At 46.5% G+C, this 15,000-nt stretch overlaps 1 protein-coding gene across 2 annotated transcripts in view; it reads right to left on the bottom strand.

The window, feature by feature from the left end:
* The window catches only part of KCNH5 (potassium voltage-gated channel subfamily H member 5), a 233,438-nt gene that overhangs the window by 182,655 nt on the left and 35,783 nt on the right, over positions 1 to 15,000 (bottom strand). For both annotated transcript variants that reach the window (XM_064156043.1, XM_064156112.1), the window contains exon 4: positions 10,691 to 10,819. In XM_064156043.1, coding sequence (XP_064012113.1) covers positions 10,691 to 10,819 — 129 coding nt within the window. The remainder of the gene's footprint in view (positions 1 to 10,690; positions 10,820 to 15,000) is intronic.

The raw sequence follows: 15,000 nt of genomic DNA on the forward strand, positions 1-15,000 counted from the left end.
AAGCATAAGTGTGTATTTCTGCAACTACCACACTTTTTATAGCCCTGTCACACTCTGAGATAGAGCTGTATCATTATATAGAGTTACATAACTGTAAAGAGTTCTACCATTCGAAGCATTACAGCATTGTCCCAGACAGTCTTGATTATCAAAGTCTGGGTCTATCAAGTGAAAAAAGGAAATATCCAAACTTCACAATACTGCTGTGCCATCTCTTGATCTCATCTTGATCTTAACAACAATGCAGAGGACTCATTTAATGCATTGCATCCTAATTCAGCATCCCATCTCTCAACAGCATAGGGTCCCAGTTTGTAGATGCCTCATATCATGCATTGCATCCTAATTCTGCATCCCATCTCTCAACAGCATAGGGTCCCAGTTTGTAGAAGCCTCATATCATGCATTGCATCCTAATTCTGCATCCCATCTCTCAACAGCACAGGGTCCCAGTTTGTAGGGGCCTCATATCATGCATTGCATCCTAATTCTGCATCCCATGTCTTAACAGCACAGGGTCCCAGGTTGTAGGGGCCTCATATCATGCATTGCATCCTAATTCAGCATCCCATCTCTTAACAGCACAGGGTTCCAGGTTGTAGAGGCCTCATTTCATGCATTGCATCCTAATTCAGCATCCCATCTCTTAACAGCACAGGGTCCCAGGTTGTAGAGGCCTCATATCATGCATTGCATCCTAATTCTGCATCCCATCTCTTAACAGCACAGGGTCCCAGGTTGCAGGGGCCTCATTTAATGCATTGCATCCTAATTCAGCATCCCATCTCTCAACAGCATAGGGTCCCAGGTTGTAGGGGCCTCATTTCATGCATTGCATCCTAATTCTGCATCCCATCTCTTAGCAGCACAGGGTCCCAGTTTGTAGAGGCCTCATATCATGCATTGCATCCTAATTCTGCATCCCATCTCTTAACAGCATAGGGTCCCAGTTTGTAGAGGCCTCATATCATGCATTGCATCCTAATTCTGCATCCCATCTCTTAACAGCATAGGGTCCCAGTTTGTAGAGGCCTCATATCATGCATTGCATCCTAATTCTGCATCCCATGCCTTAACAGCACAGGGTCCCAGGTTGTAGGGGCCTCATTTCATGCATTGCATCCTAATTCTGCATCCCATCTCTTAACAGCATAGGGTCCCAGTTTGTAGAGGCCTCATTTAATGCATTGCATCCTAATTCTGCATCCCATCTCTTAACAGCATAGGGTCCCAGTTTGTAGAGGCCTCATATCATGCATTGCATCCTAATTCTGTATCCCATCTCTTAACAGCACAGGGTTCCAGGTTGCAGAGGCCTCATTTAATGCATTGCATCCCACCTCAGCATCCCATCAGTAGTCAGCAGAATTTCCCAATCACTTCCAGCAGGTGACAAGGCTGATATTTCACTCAAAAGACATTCAAGACAACCAATGAGAATCCTTAGTGAAAAAACTTCCAAGTGTACCTAAAGGCCACATGGTTTTCCTCACTTATGATAATAAAGGGAACAAAGCCATTGCAAAATGAGGTGAAACTCCACTAGTAGCCAACCAATGGTAGTCTTTTTTTCTACCCTTAAACTTTCAGCTCAGTACAACCCACAGCACTCAGATGGTGTTCAAAAGGCTTCCAATGGTGTTAACATTTCAAGTGGCCACATTTGCCCTTCTAACAGGTAGGGCCCAGGAAAACAGCTTCTTTGTTTTACGTCAAATAAGCATAAGATTACTACTACTATATGTCTTTGGAAGGATTGCAAGTCTTCAGATGTTTTTAAAGGCCATTGGGTAAAGACAGAATAAAAGCACAGCAAACTGACAAAAGCATCTCACTGTGATGCTGCAGTGGTACAAGCATTATAATTAAAGATTTTTGGGGGGTTTATTATGTAAAAGAAAATAAACAGCACTATCTTTCACATGCTTGTAGTGGTCTTCCACCTCTGCTCTGTAAGGCATTCAGCCAGGATACCTTGGGATCTGACCATCTACCACCAGAGCTAGCAACCTACTGCTTGGTACTGAATTGCAATCAGGCAAATGCTCATATTACCAAAGAGAATCAGGAGGAGGAAGGAGAGACCAGATAAAGATAGTACAGCTCCTTCACCACAAAATAAGCCATTAGCCCAGTGACCACCAAGCACAGTCATCATTTCCTGTGATACCTCCTGCCCCATCCCTAATTCTCACTCCTCTTTTTCCACATTGCCACCGCCCACACCTCAAGCAACCACTGACTCAAGGCACTACAAACCATAAATCAAGTTGGCAGACAGTTTTCTCCCTACCCTCCAGACCTGTATGACTGCCAGTGGCATCTTCACCAAGGACTGAACACATCAACTGAGTGGCTGATGTAACTTGTCCAGAGAAGGGCAACAAGGTTGGTGAAGGGCCTGGAACACAAACCCTATGAAGAGAGGCTGAGGGAGCTGGGGGTGTGCAGCCTGGGGAAGAGGAGGCTCAGGGTGACCTCACTGCTGTCTACAACTCCCTGAAGGGAGGCTGTAGTCAGGTGGGGGTTGGTCTCTTCTGCCAGGCAACCAGCAACAGAACAAGGGGACACAGTCTCAAGCTGTGCCAGGGCAGGTCTAGGCTGGATGTTAGGAGGAAGTTGTTGTGAGAGAGAGTGATTGGCATTGGAATGGGCTGCCCAGGGAGGTGGTGGAGTCGCTGTCCCTGGAGGTGTTGAAGCAAAGCCTGGCTGAGGCACTTAGTGCCATGGTCTGGTTGACTGGCTAGGGCTGGGTGCTAGGTTGGACTGGATGATCTTGGAGGTCTCTTCCAACCTGATTGATTCTATGATCATCTTTGCTGCTACTACTCAAGATGCTGAGTTATTTTACACCTTAGCAGGGTTAGACACTTTTTAAGTAAGTTAGTTTCCTTTTACAAAGAAACAACAGCACTTTTTTGGTCACTGTTATATTGTGTACAGACTTATACATCATAGACCTCCCACATACTGCCTAGCAATAACAAACACCAATATGAGTAACAGGAAAACAAGGTAGTCACATTTTCAGTGTCAGACTGTCTGTATCCTCTCAGAAAACAAGGGGCTTGATCTCTGCCTCTATATTTTACTAGAGGAAGGTAGCTTTTAAATAGCCATTTCTCCAGTCTTCCTTTTAGTCCAGTAAATTTTGACAGCTTTCTGGACTGCAACAAATTCACAGTCTCTTGGGTGACCCAGGAAACGTTTTCATTACTTTCACTCCCCTCTGCACATAAAGTCTGCTTCTCCTCATTCCCTTTCTCGCTCCTCCTTCTGACAGCTCTAACGTGCAGCAGACAGCGAGCACACAGGTAAGCAGAGACATCTGCCGCAGTGCCCCACACCTCTCTTAACTCCCTTGCTGGACATAAGGCTAGTCCCAGTGATGCCAGTTGTATTTTTTTTGTTCAGAGTGTGTAAGCAAGCGTGAGTTTGAGCTCATACTGGGGGAATAAAATCCCACCTCTCCCTTGCCAAGTGCTTGGTAGTAAGACAAAGCTTTTCATTTGTAGAATCATAGAATCATAGAATCAACCAGGTTGGAAGAGACCTCCAAGATCATCCAGTCCAACCTAGCACCCAGCCCTAACCAATCAACTAGACCATGGCACTAAGTGCCTCAGCCAGGCTTTTCTTGAAGACCCCCAGGGACGGTGCCTCCACCACCTCCCTGGGCAGCCCATTCCAATGGGAAATCACTCTCTCTGTGAAGAACTTCTTCCTAATATCCAGCCTATACCTACCCTGGCACAACTTGAGACTGTGTCCCCTTGTTCTATTGCTGGTTGCCTGGCAGAAGAGGCCACCCCCCACCTGGCTACAATGTCCTTTCAGGTAGTTGTAGACAGTAACAAGATCACCCCTGAGCCTCCTCTTCTCCAGGCTAAACACCCCCAGCTCCCTCAACCTCTCCTCATAGGATTTGTGCTCCAGGCCCCTCACCAGCTTTGTTGCCTTTCTCTGGACATGTTCCAGCACCTCAACATCTTTCTTGAATTGAGGGGTCCTGTTCACAAATCTGACAAGCTCCCCAACATTTCTGCCCAGTTCTGTGTCCTCAGCACTAGGGCACCTCTCCCTGTCCCCCCAAAACTGCTGAGCCTTTGCAAGATCTACACAAGATGCCAACTCCATTGCAGGCACTGCAAGCAGATCTGGCAGATGCAACCATGAATTCCAGGAGCCACCCATGTTTTAGAATCATAGAATCAACCAGGTTGGAAGAGACCTCCAAGATCATCCACTCCAACCTAGCACCCAGCCCTAGACAATCATCTAGACCATGACATGAAATGCCTCCAGTCTTTTCTTCAACACCTGTTATGTTATGATGTTATGATTTATAATATCAAATCCTTGTACCTCATAGGAGTGTGATATACTGAAGCTTCCCAACAGAGTAACATACCTTCCAACACTGCAGAATATACTGGTACAGAGAGATTATTGCATAATGGCATCAATATTTTATTTCTATTGAATTTTTTATCTCAAATTTACTGCTCCCATAAGTAATAGACAGTAACTCATCTGCCATGTAGTTACTTATGTATTATGTATTGCATGGTCCAGGCTGAAGAAAGGGGGGAGAAAAATGGCCCTTTCATTGATGAATCCCAGCACAACAACACTGCACACAACAGCAGTATTTTACTGAAATGCTTTTTAACCAAAGTTTAACAATTCTCCCCTAAATTGTAAGGTGTGTGTTTACCAATCTCATCATTCCCAAAGAAAGTAGCCTGACAGCTTCCAAAGCACATTGTAATGTTATCTGCAAGGATGATGAAATATGCATCTCTCACAGGGCTAACTGACAAACAACTGTGATCCCAGCACCAAGGGATAGAATCATAGAATTGGTCTCTTTCAACCTCCAAGATCATCCAGTCCAACCTATCACTCAGTCCTGTCCAGTCAATGAGACCATGGCACTAACTGCCCCATCCAGTCCTTTCTTAGAATCATAGAATCAACCAGGTTGGAAGAGACCTCTAAGAACATCCGGTCCAACCTAGCAACCTATCCCTAGACCATGGCACTTACTGCTGATTTTGTCAGTTTCTTAGTGAACTAAGCAAGAATGTATGGTCATAAAATTTGCTGATGGCAAATCTCTGGAAGACACTGTCTGTGCAAAGAATAACTGGGTGGGAATGAAGGAAAAGGTAATAAAACTTAAGAATACAGAGTGTGAAGGCATCCATTACAGGGCAAATTAACAAAACCAATTCTACAACTACAAAGCTCTTTATCATAGAATCAATCAGGTTGGAAGAGACCTTCAAGGTCATGCAGTCCAACCTAGCACCCAGCCCTAGCCACTCAACTAGACCATGGCACCAAGTGCCTCAGCCAGGCTTTGCTTCAACACCTCTGGGAAGGACAGCTCCACCACCTCCCTGGGCAGCCCATTCCAATGCAAATCACTCTCTCTGACAACAACTTCTTCCTAACATCCAGCCTATACTTCCCCCAGCACAACTTGAGACTGCATCCCCTTGCTCTGTTGCTGCTTGCTTGGCAGAAGAGACCAACCCCACCTGGTTACAGCCTCCCTTCAGGGAGTTGTAGACAGCAATGAGGTCTGCCCTGAGCCTCCTCTTCTCCAGTCTAAACAACCCCTGCTCCCTCAGCCTCTCCTCACAGGGCTGTGCTCCAAGCCCCTCACCAGCTTCATTGCCCTTCTCTGGACACCTTCCAGCACCTCAACATCTCTCTTGAATTGAGGAGTCCAGAACTGGACAGAGCACTCAAGCTACAGCTTGACCAATGTTGAGTACAGGGGCAGAATAACCTTCCTCATCCTACTGGCCACACTGTTCCTGATACAGGCCAGGATGCCATCGGCTCTCTTGGCCACCTGGGCACACTGCTGGCTCATGTTCAGCTACTATCTACCAGTTCCTCCAGGTCCCTTTCTGCCTGGCTGCTCTCTTGAACACTTCCAGAGACAGGAACTCCACCACCTCCCTGGGCAGCCCATTCCACAGATCTGAGACACTAAGAGTACCACTACAGTGCTGTTTTCCCATCCTCATAGTAAAATGGTGCAAATATTTGATTTATATATATATATGAAAAATATGAAAGATGAGCTCTAATTCATGTAAAAGCAGAAGAAAATTTGTGTCAGTGGTTTGCAACTATGAAGTTTGTTGGACATATTGATCGATGTTCATCAATATTTAAGCAAAGCACCCCCAGCAAATTCCTAAAGACTCCAATCACACCCTTGAAAGGCACTCAAGAGATGTGTTTGTGCTGTCTTGTGCATTGTTTTGTTTTGTGGGGGTATCTTAAAAGGTGACTTTGACAGAAGTAAGCACTCTTTAAATACAGAGCCAAACCTCTCTGGCTGCTGATGATAATATTTTGCAGTGCTCATAGTTAGTACCTGCCATTTTAACTAATGGTACCCTTCACTGGAGAACAGCAGTACACAAGTTACACACCTCACAGCTATTCCTCTTTCCCATGGGGACATATATTGTTCCCATAATGGATTTCAGGTGAATTCTGCTCCTCCTCAGCCACAAGAGAGGGAGGAATGGAAGAGCTCAGCATCTCAGCACATCCTAGCCTCCCTAGGGCAAGCAGAGAAGAGGAACCTCCCAGGCTGAGAATCCAAAAACATTCATCATTTCTGCCTTTGGGAACCACTTTCAATTCATCTTCCCTGTCTTGCCTTAACCACCTCACTCCTCAGTGAAACAAAGTGCTGCAGAAGCTGGAGCACAGCCAGTGAAACAGGCAAGTTGGTTATTGGTTCATAGGATCACAGAATGTATTGGGTTACAAGGAACCTTTAAAGATCATCCAGTCCAACCCCTCTGCAGTCAGCAGGGACATCTTCAACTTGATCAGATTGCTCAGAGCACTGACCCTGAATGTTTTCAGGGATGGGATGTCTTACCACCTATCTAGGCAACCTGTGTTAGTGTTTCACCACCCTCAGTGTAAAAGATGCCTTCCTCCTATCTAGTCTAAATCTTTCCTTTTTTTAGTTCAAAAGCATCACCCTTTGTCCTATTGCAACAGACCCTGCTAAAGAGATTATAAGCACCTTTAAAGCATCACCCCTTGTCCTATTGCAACAGACCCTGCTAAAGAGATTATAAGCACCTTTAAATACTGGAAAGCCACAATAAATTCTACATGGAGCTTTCTTTTCTCTAAGCTGAACAACCTCAACTCAACCTTTCTTCACAGGAAAGGTGCTCCAGCCCTCTCACCATTTTGTGACCCTCTTCAAGGCCCATACCAACAGGTTCATGTCCTTGTGCTGAGAGCTCCAGAGCTGGCCACAGTACCTCAGGTGAGGATACATCACGGTAAGATACATTCATATGAGATTCTTCTCAGTTACCCCAGGAAGCATTAAATGGGAAATCATGCAAGAGCACCCTTGCAAAAACTGGCTTGTCCTTTGATCAGCTCCCACTACATAACATACACACTGCAGCAAGGAGCCTGTCCATGCCTCCAGACCTCAACAATTAAAGTCCTTTCAATTAACTGGCATTAATCCTAAAATATCCAGATTATTTCCAGGCAGTATAATTTCAAGTTATGGGGCTGAAAATGAAATAAAGGAATGTCTGCAAGTTGCTAACTAAATTGTAGAGCTAGTAAAGCTTACGATGGCTGTGAAGGTATTCTGATTTGTGCTGAGCCCAGTCCTGTTCAATATCTTTATTGATGATCTGGACTAGGAGACTGAGTCCAGCATCAGTAAGTTTGCAGATGACACGAAGCTAGGAGCAGGTGTGGAGCTGTTGGAGAGTAGGAGAGCCCTGCACAGGGACCCGGACAGGCTGCATAGGAAGACAGAGGCAAATAGGATGAGATCTGAACAAGGCTAAGTGCAGGGTTCTACACCTTGGCCAGTTACAGGCTGGGGACAGAGTGGCTGGAGAGCAGCTAGGAAGAAAGGGACCTAGGGGGTAGTGGTAGATAGTAGCTGAGGATGAAGCAGAAGTGTGCCCAGGTGGGCAGGAGAGCCAATGGCATCCTGGCCTGCATCAGGAACACTGCAGCAAGTAGGACAAGGGAGGATATTCTTCCCCTGTACTCAGCACTGGTCAGGCCACACCTTGAGTGCTGTGTCCAGTTCTGGGCTCCTCAATTCAAGAGAGATGTTGAGGTGCTGGAACATGTCCAGAAAAGGGCAATGAAGCTGGTGAGGGGCCTGGAACACAGCCCTGTGAGGAGAGGCTGAGGGAGCTGAGGGTGTTTAGGCTGGGGAAGAGGAGGCTCAGGGCTGACCTCATTGCTGTCTACAACTCTCTGAAGGGAGGCTGTAGCCAGGTGGGAGTTGGTCTCTTCTGCCAGGCAACCAGCAACTGAACAAGGAGGCACAGTCTCAAGTTGTGCCAGGGGAGGTCTAGGCTGGATGTTAGGAGGAAGTTCTTCACAGGGAGAGTGATTGGCATTGGAATGGGCTGCCCAGGGAGGTGGTGGAGTTGCTGTCCCTGGAGGTGCTGACGAAAAGCCTGGCTGGGGCACTTAGTGCCATGGTCTAGCTGATTGGATGGGGCTGGGTGCTAGGTTGGACTGGATGATCTTGGAGGTCTCTTCCAACCTGGTTGATTCTATGCTTCTATATCGATATCTTATGACTTTATGGCTATTATTCTTTAGACAGAAAAATCCTCATACTTGGCATTAGCACAAAAAGAGACTTTTCATTTTACTTTAAGCCTACCTTTCTAAATCCACTTTTCAGTTATCCAAACACATACAGTGTTATCTAGATCATAAGAAATTACCTTAAATCCCATTTGCAATCAAACAACACCGAGTTTATTCTAAAGAAGACAGCTTTGAGCACAAATGGCTCTCAGTAAGAAATCAAGCATTTCCCAAGCTTGAAGGAAAAAACATAGCAAGAATTTAATCATCAGAAGACAATTTCCAAGAGAAGATGAGATGTGGATGCTGCAGCATAAATGCCCTTCTTTATGTAAGGGCACATAATTTTACCCAAAGCACTAAAAATGAACCTGACACAAGACACATCTTACAACAAGATCACAGAATCAACCAGGTTGGAAAAGACCACCAGGATCATCGAGTCCAACCCACCACTCAACCCTTCCAATCAACTAAACCATGGCACCAGGTGCCCCACCCAACCTCCCTTTAAACACCTCCAGGGACAGCAACTCCACCACCTCCCCAGGCAGCCCACTCCAATGCCAATCACTCCCTCCTCAAAGAATTCCCTCCCAACATCCAGCCCACACCTTCCCTTATTACAGCCTGAGGCTGTGTCCCCTCACTCTGCTGCTGGTTGCCTGGGAGAAGAGACCAACTCCACCTGGCCACAACCTTGCCCCAAGTAGTAGAGAGCAATGAGGTCTGCCCTGAGCATCCTCTTCTCCAGGCTAAACACTCTCAGCTCCTTCAGCCTCTCCTCACAGGGCTATGCTCCAGGCCCCTCACCAGCCTTGGTGCCCTTCTCTGGACACATTTAAGCATCTCAACATCTTTCTTAAGATACTGCAAGATCATAGAATCAACGAGGTTGGAAGAAACCTCCAAGATCATCCAGTCCAAACTATCAGCCAGCCCTATCCAATCAATTAGACCATGTCAGTAAGTGCCTCAGCCACGCTTTGCTTAAACACCTCCAGGGATGGTGACTCCATGCTGTTCCCCACCAGTGCCCTCTTGCACAAGGCTATGGGTCTGGTCACAGTTTGTTAGGCGACAAGAGCATGGCACATCCCCACAAACACCATCACATGCAGGTATTAAGTTTCAACATTCACTGCCATGCAGCCATCATTGCCAACCAGTAATAAAGTCACAGGCTGTTTCTTTCACATTTCATCTCTAAGAGTGAGAAAGGGAAGAATCACCAACATCTCACAGAATCAGTCAGGATTGGAAGGGACCACAAGGACCAGCCAGTTCCAACACCCTTGCCATGGGCTCAGACACCCTACCCTACATCAAGCTGGCCACAGCCTCATCCAGCCTGGCCTTAAACACCTCCAGCCATGGGGCCTCAACCACCTCCCTGGGCAACCCATTCCAGGCTCTCACCACTCTCATGCTCAGCAACTTCCTCCTCACATCCACTCTGAACCTACCCACCTCCAGCTTTGCTCCATTCCCCCTAGTCCTGGCACTCCCTGAGAGCCTAAAAGTCCCTCCCCAGCTTTTTTGTAGGTCCTCTTCAGATCCTGGAAGGCCACAAGAAGGTCACCTGAGAGCCTCCTCTTCTCCAGACTGCACAGCCCCAACTCTTTCAGTCTGTGCTCATAGCAGAGGTGCTCCAGCCCTCTGAGAGTTCCTCTCAGCACAAAGGAGATGACATTTTCTTTTCCAAAAAACTTCTTTTTGTAAATCCCCTAGGAAAAAAAAAACTCTCCCCAGAACAACACATTTAAATGACTCAAAACTGTACTTATTATCAGATGCCTGATGCAGTGAAGAAGATCTGAAATTACAGAGAGCTAGGAAGGCATGTGACTCCAACAAAACATTGTTAGGGAATTCTCCCTAGTGAGAGTTTCACTTTTAAGCAGACTGGCATTGAAAGCTTGGCATGTCACAAAATCTTTCCTGAATTCAGAAACACAGATCACAGGCACAATGTGTCCCTGTCACAGGGCTGAGCCTGTGCTTTATAATTGCCCCACCCCCCACCCCAAAATATAGCACATTCCATATTTACCTTTTGTTGAATCATCTTCAATTGGTTGTTTGAACAAAGTGATATCCTTAAAAGTGCACAGGAACAAAACCACTTTTTCATGTTCATTCCTTATAGGTGCAATTTGCATGTAGAACCAAACTGGGGTTCCTGAAAGCAGAGAAAAAAATGGGACACTGGACTGTGGTACAGCACAAGCACAGCATAAGTCCTCATGTCTGTGTTAGCAGAATAACACACATATAGTTTAGGACCATATCTCAGTACTTTTTTATTCCCTAGAATGTCTCCCAAACCTCCTGTCAGCAAGATAGGAGAAAAAAAAAACCAAATGGATAGTATTTTTGATCCTTTTTTCACATAATAAGAAGCTATCAGAGCTAGTTTGAAGCTAGCTGGGATATTTTGGTGAGAGGAATTAGAATACAGGCTGTGAAAAGGAAACAGTGGTGATGACTACTGCACTCATAGGCTTGCTGAGATGGATAAGAGCAAGAATGCAAGTAGAGATAAGAGAGTCTGTTTGAGCTCTGAGGCTGCATGAACTTCTCTCTAACCTAATCTGCTGTTTGTGTGACTAATCCTTCTGCTTCCTAACTCCCCTGGCCAGCCCTCCAAACCTACCTTGAACATAAGTCAAAGTCTGGGGTAAGGTAGAGGGGTGGGAAGAAGGTGGAAGGGTGGTTGGGAGCCCCTCCTGGGGACTCAGGTCTCTGGGAGGGCTGTTGTGTTTCTGTATTAGTTTTTAACCTGTCTATTCCTGTATCTATTGTAAATACCTGCTGGTATATTGTGCTAAGCTGTAAGTATAAAGCTTAGAATCATAGAATCATAGAATCAACCAGGTTGGAAGAGACCTCCAAGATCATCCAGTCCAACCTAGCACCCAGCCCCATCCAATCAACTAGACCATGGCACTAAGTGACTCAGCCAGGCTTTGCTTCAACACCTCCAGGGACGGTGCCTCCACCACCTCCCTGGGCAGCCCATTCCAATGCCAATCACTCTCTCTGTGAAGAACTTCTTCCTAACATCCAGCCTAGACCTACCCTGGCACAACTTGAGACTGTGTCCCCTTGTTCTGTTGCAGGTTGCCTGGCAGAAGAGGCCAACCCCCACCTGGCTACAATGCCCCTTCAGGTAGTTGTGGACAGTAATAAGCTCACCCCTGAGCCTCCTCTTCTCCAGGCTAAACAGGCCCAGCTCCCTCAGCCTCTCCTCATAGGATTTGTGCTCCAGGCCCCTCACCAGCTTTGTTGCCCTTCTCTGGACATGTTCCAGCACCTCAACCTTGAATTGAGGGGCCCAGAACTGGACACAGCACTCAAGGTGTGGCCTGACCAGTGCTGAGTATAGGGGCAGAATAACCTCCCTTGTCCTACTGGCCACACTGTTCCTGATGCAGGCCAGGATGCCATTGGCTCTCTTGGCCACCTGAGCACACTGCTTCCTCATCTTCAGCTTACAATCTATCAGTACCCCCAGGTCCCTTTCCTCCTGGCTGCTCTCCAGCCACTCAGTCCCCAGCCTATAGCGCTTCACTCAATTTCCAGATCGACTCAGCCTAGTCTGGATGATTTTCTTAAGTGTGTGGGGGTGGGTAACACCCAAACTATCACAATAACAAATCCAAAACTGATGGAGTATGCAGTGAAATGCTGCAGATTTGATGCTACTCTATTGTTCAAGTGGACTTAAGCTAATCCAAGCATAAACTGCATCAGGATAAATCAGATCTCATTTCTCTTTTGTGTATCAGGTCATAACCTCCACCTCCTCACCTTCCAAACTCTATGAGAGGCTGAGGGAGCTGGGGTTGTTTAGTCTAGAGAAGAGGAGGCTCAGGGATGACCTCATTGCTGTCTACAACTCCCTGAAGGGAGGTTGTAGCCTGGTGGGGGTTGGTCTCTTCTGCCAGACAACCAGCAACAGAACAAGGGGACACAGCCTCAAGTTGTGGCAGGGGAGGTCTAGGCTGGATGTTAGGAAGAAGTTCTTCACAGAGAGAGTGATTGGCATTGGAATGGGCTGCCCAGGGAGGTGGTGGAGGCACCGTCCCTGGAGGTCTTCAAGAAAAGCCTGGCTGAGGCACTTAGTTGACTGGCTAGGGCTGGGTGCTAGGTTGGACTGGATGATCTTGGAGGTCTCTTCCAACCTGGTTGATCCTCTGATTCCTGTCCAGCAGAGCATTCTCCTTGTGAAGTTATCTCTGTTTAGCTTTTTTTTTTTTTCTCATATCCTATCACTTATCAAACAAATAGTCCAAAAATGCCTACAGTGCTGGAATTGTTAGTGTGGCTGTTGATACACCTTCACTGCTCACACTGCAGATGCTCAGGAGCTGAAACTGGTCTTGCTTTCTCCTAGGCTGAAACACACGTGCCAGGTCCCTATCTACATGCAAGTCTTCTCTGTAAGGGGCAAAATCCTACCTCCTAAAAGACTTTAAGCAATTTCCTTAGTGTGCTAGTTTGAGCCTAGCTGGGATGTTTTAGTGAGAGGAATGAGATGATAGGCTGTGAAAAGGAAACAGTGGTGATGTCTGCTGCACTCATAGGCTTGCTGGGATGGATAAAAACCAGAACACAAACACAGATAACACAGTTGCTCTCTCTGGTTTTGGCTGCTTCCCTTCTCTCTCTGACCTGCTGTCTAACTAATCCTTCTGCTTCCTAACCCCCATGGCTGATTCTCCAAACTCACCTTTCACATAAGGCAGACTCAGGGATAAGGTAGAGGGATGGGAAGGAGGTGGAAGGGTGATTGAGAGCCCCTCCTGGGACTCTGGTTTCTGTGAGGGCTGTTGTGTTTCTGTATTACTTTTTAACTTGTCTGTTTCTGTCTATAGCTGTATATATTGTAAATACCTGCTTGGATATTGTGCTAAACTGTAAACATAAAGCTTCATTCCTTGATTTCCATCCACTGAGTCTAGTCTGGGTGATTTTCTTAAGTGTGGGGGGGTGGGTAACACCCAAACCATCACATTTAGAAATACCCTGCTTGTCTGCCAGGACATGAGTCTCAGGGATGCTTTCCACCAAGCGAAGTTCTATACCCATGGCTGCATTCCCTCCCTCCTAAACTTGCACCTACACACACACTGCACTATAAATGCCTTCAGAGTCATCTAATTGCCTTTGGGATTTGTTGTGCTTTCAGACAGTTGATGTAACAGCCTTTCTCCTGATCTGCCTGAATACCAGCCTGAGACCTGACACATTGAGACAAGCTGCTTGCCCACTGCTACCCATAGGGACCACTGGCCCCCACAAATCTTCTCTAATGCACCAGGTCTGGGAGCTGTGCCAGGAACTGTGGGATAGATGCCCAGAGGGCAATGAAACCCATTTGGACTAGGACTACTGTGGGGAAGATTAAAATCCACAAGGGTTAATGACAGAATTCAGCATTGTTGAACTGGAGCTAAACCAGTAAATGGCTAGCAGTAGACAGGAAGAGTGGGAAGGATGGTGGACTGCTTTTCATGGTAACTCCAAAGCCATTATGCTGATCATTTGATTATCTCAATTCCCAGTTGCTAACCCAAGATAAAAGACTCCTTTCATAACTTCTAAAACAGCAGCTCTCTGGAGGAATGCTTTACTTGAACTTATACCTGGCAACTCCTCAGCACCCTTTCAAAAGTTCTGAAGGTAAGTAGAGAAATAACCTGTGCAACAGCACAGACAAAAATCAAAGACAGAAACATGTGCATGCCCAGCATGGCTGCTGTACAACTAGGTGGGCAAACCTGAGACTATGTGTGAGAGAATGTGAGAGGAGGGAAGAAAGGGGAAGAAAGGGGAAGAAAGGGGAAGAAAGGGGAAGAAAGGGGAAGAAAGGGGAAGAAAGGGGAAGAAAGGGGAAGAAAGGGGAAGAAAGGGGAAGAAAGGGGAAGAAAGGGGAAGAAAGGGGAAGAAAGGGGAAGAAAGGGGAAGAAAGGGGAAGAAAGGGGAAGAAAGGGGAAGAAAGGGGAAGAAAGGGGAAGAAAGGGGAAGAAAGGGGAAGAAAGGGGAAGAAAGGGGAAGAAAGGGGAAGAAAGGGGAAGAAAGGGGAAGAAAGGGGAAGAAAGGGGAAGAAAGGGGAAGAAAGGGGAAGAAAGGGGAAGAAAGGGGAAGAAAGGGGAAGAAAGGGGACTGGATGAGGCACTTAGTGCCATGGTCTAGTTGGTCAGATATTGCTGGGTGCTAGGTTGGACTGGATGACCTTGGAAGTCTCTTCTAACCTGGTTGATTCTGTGATTCTATTCTATGAAAGTTATAGCAAACTCTCAGGTCTGAACCTGAAACCTGCAAGCTGGGTGAAAATGCCACAGAGGTGTATGAAGC

Source organism: Pogoniulus pusillus, chromosome 1, assembly GCF_015220805.1.
Source record: "Pogoniulus pusillus isolate bPogPus1 chromosome 1, bPogPus1.pri, whole genome shotgun sequence".
NCBI classification, from domain to species: Eukaryota; Metazoa; Chordata; class Aves; order Piciformes; family Lybiidae; genus Pogoniulus; species Pogoniulus pusillus.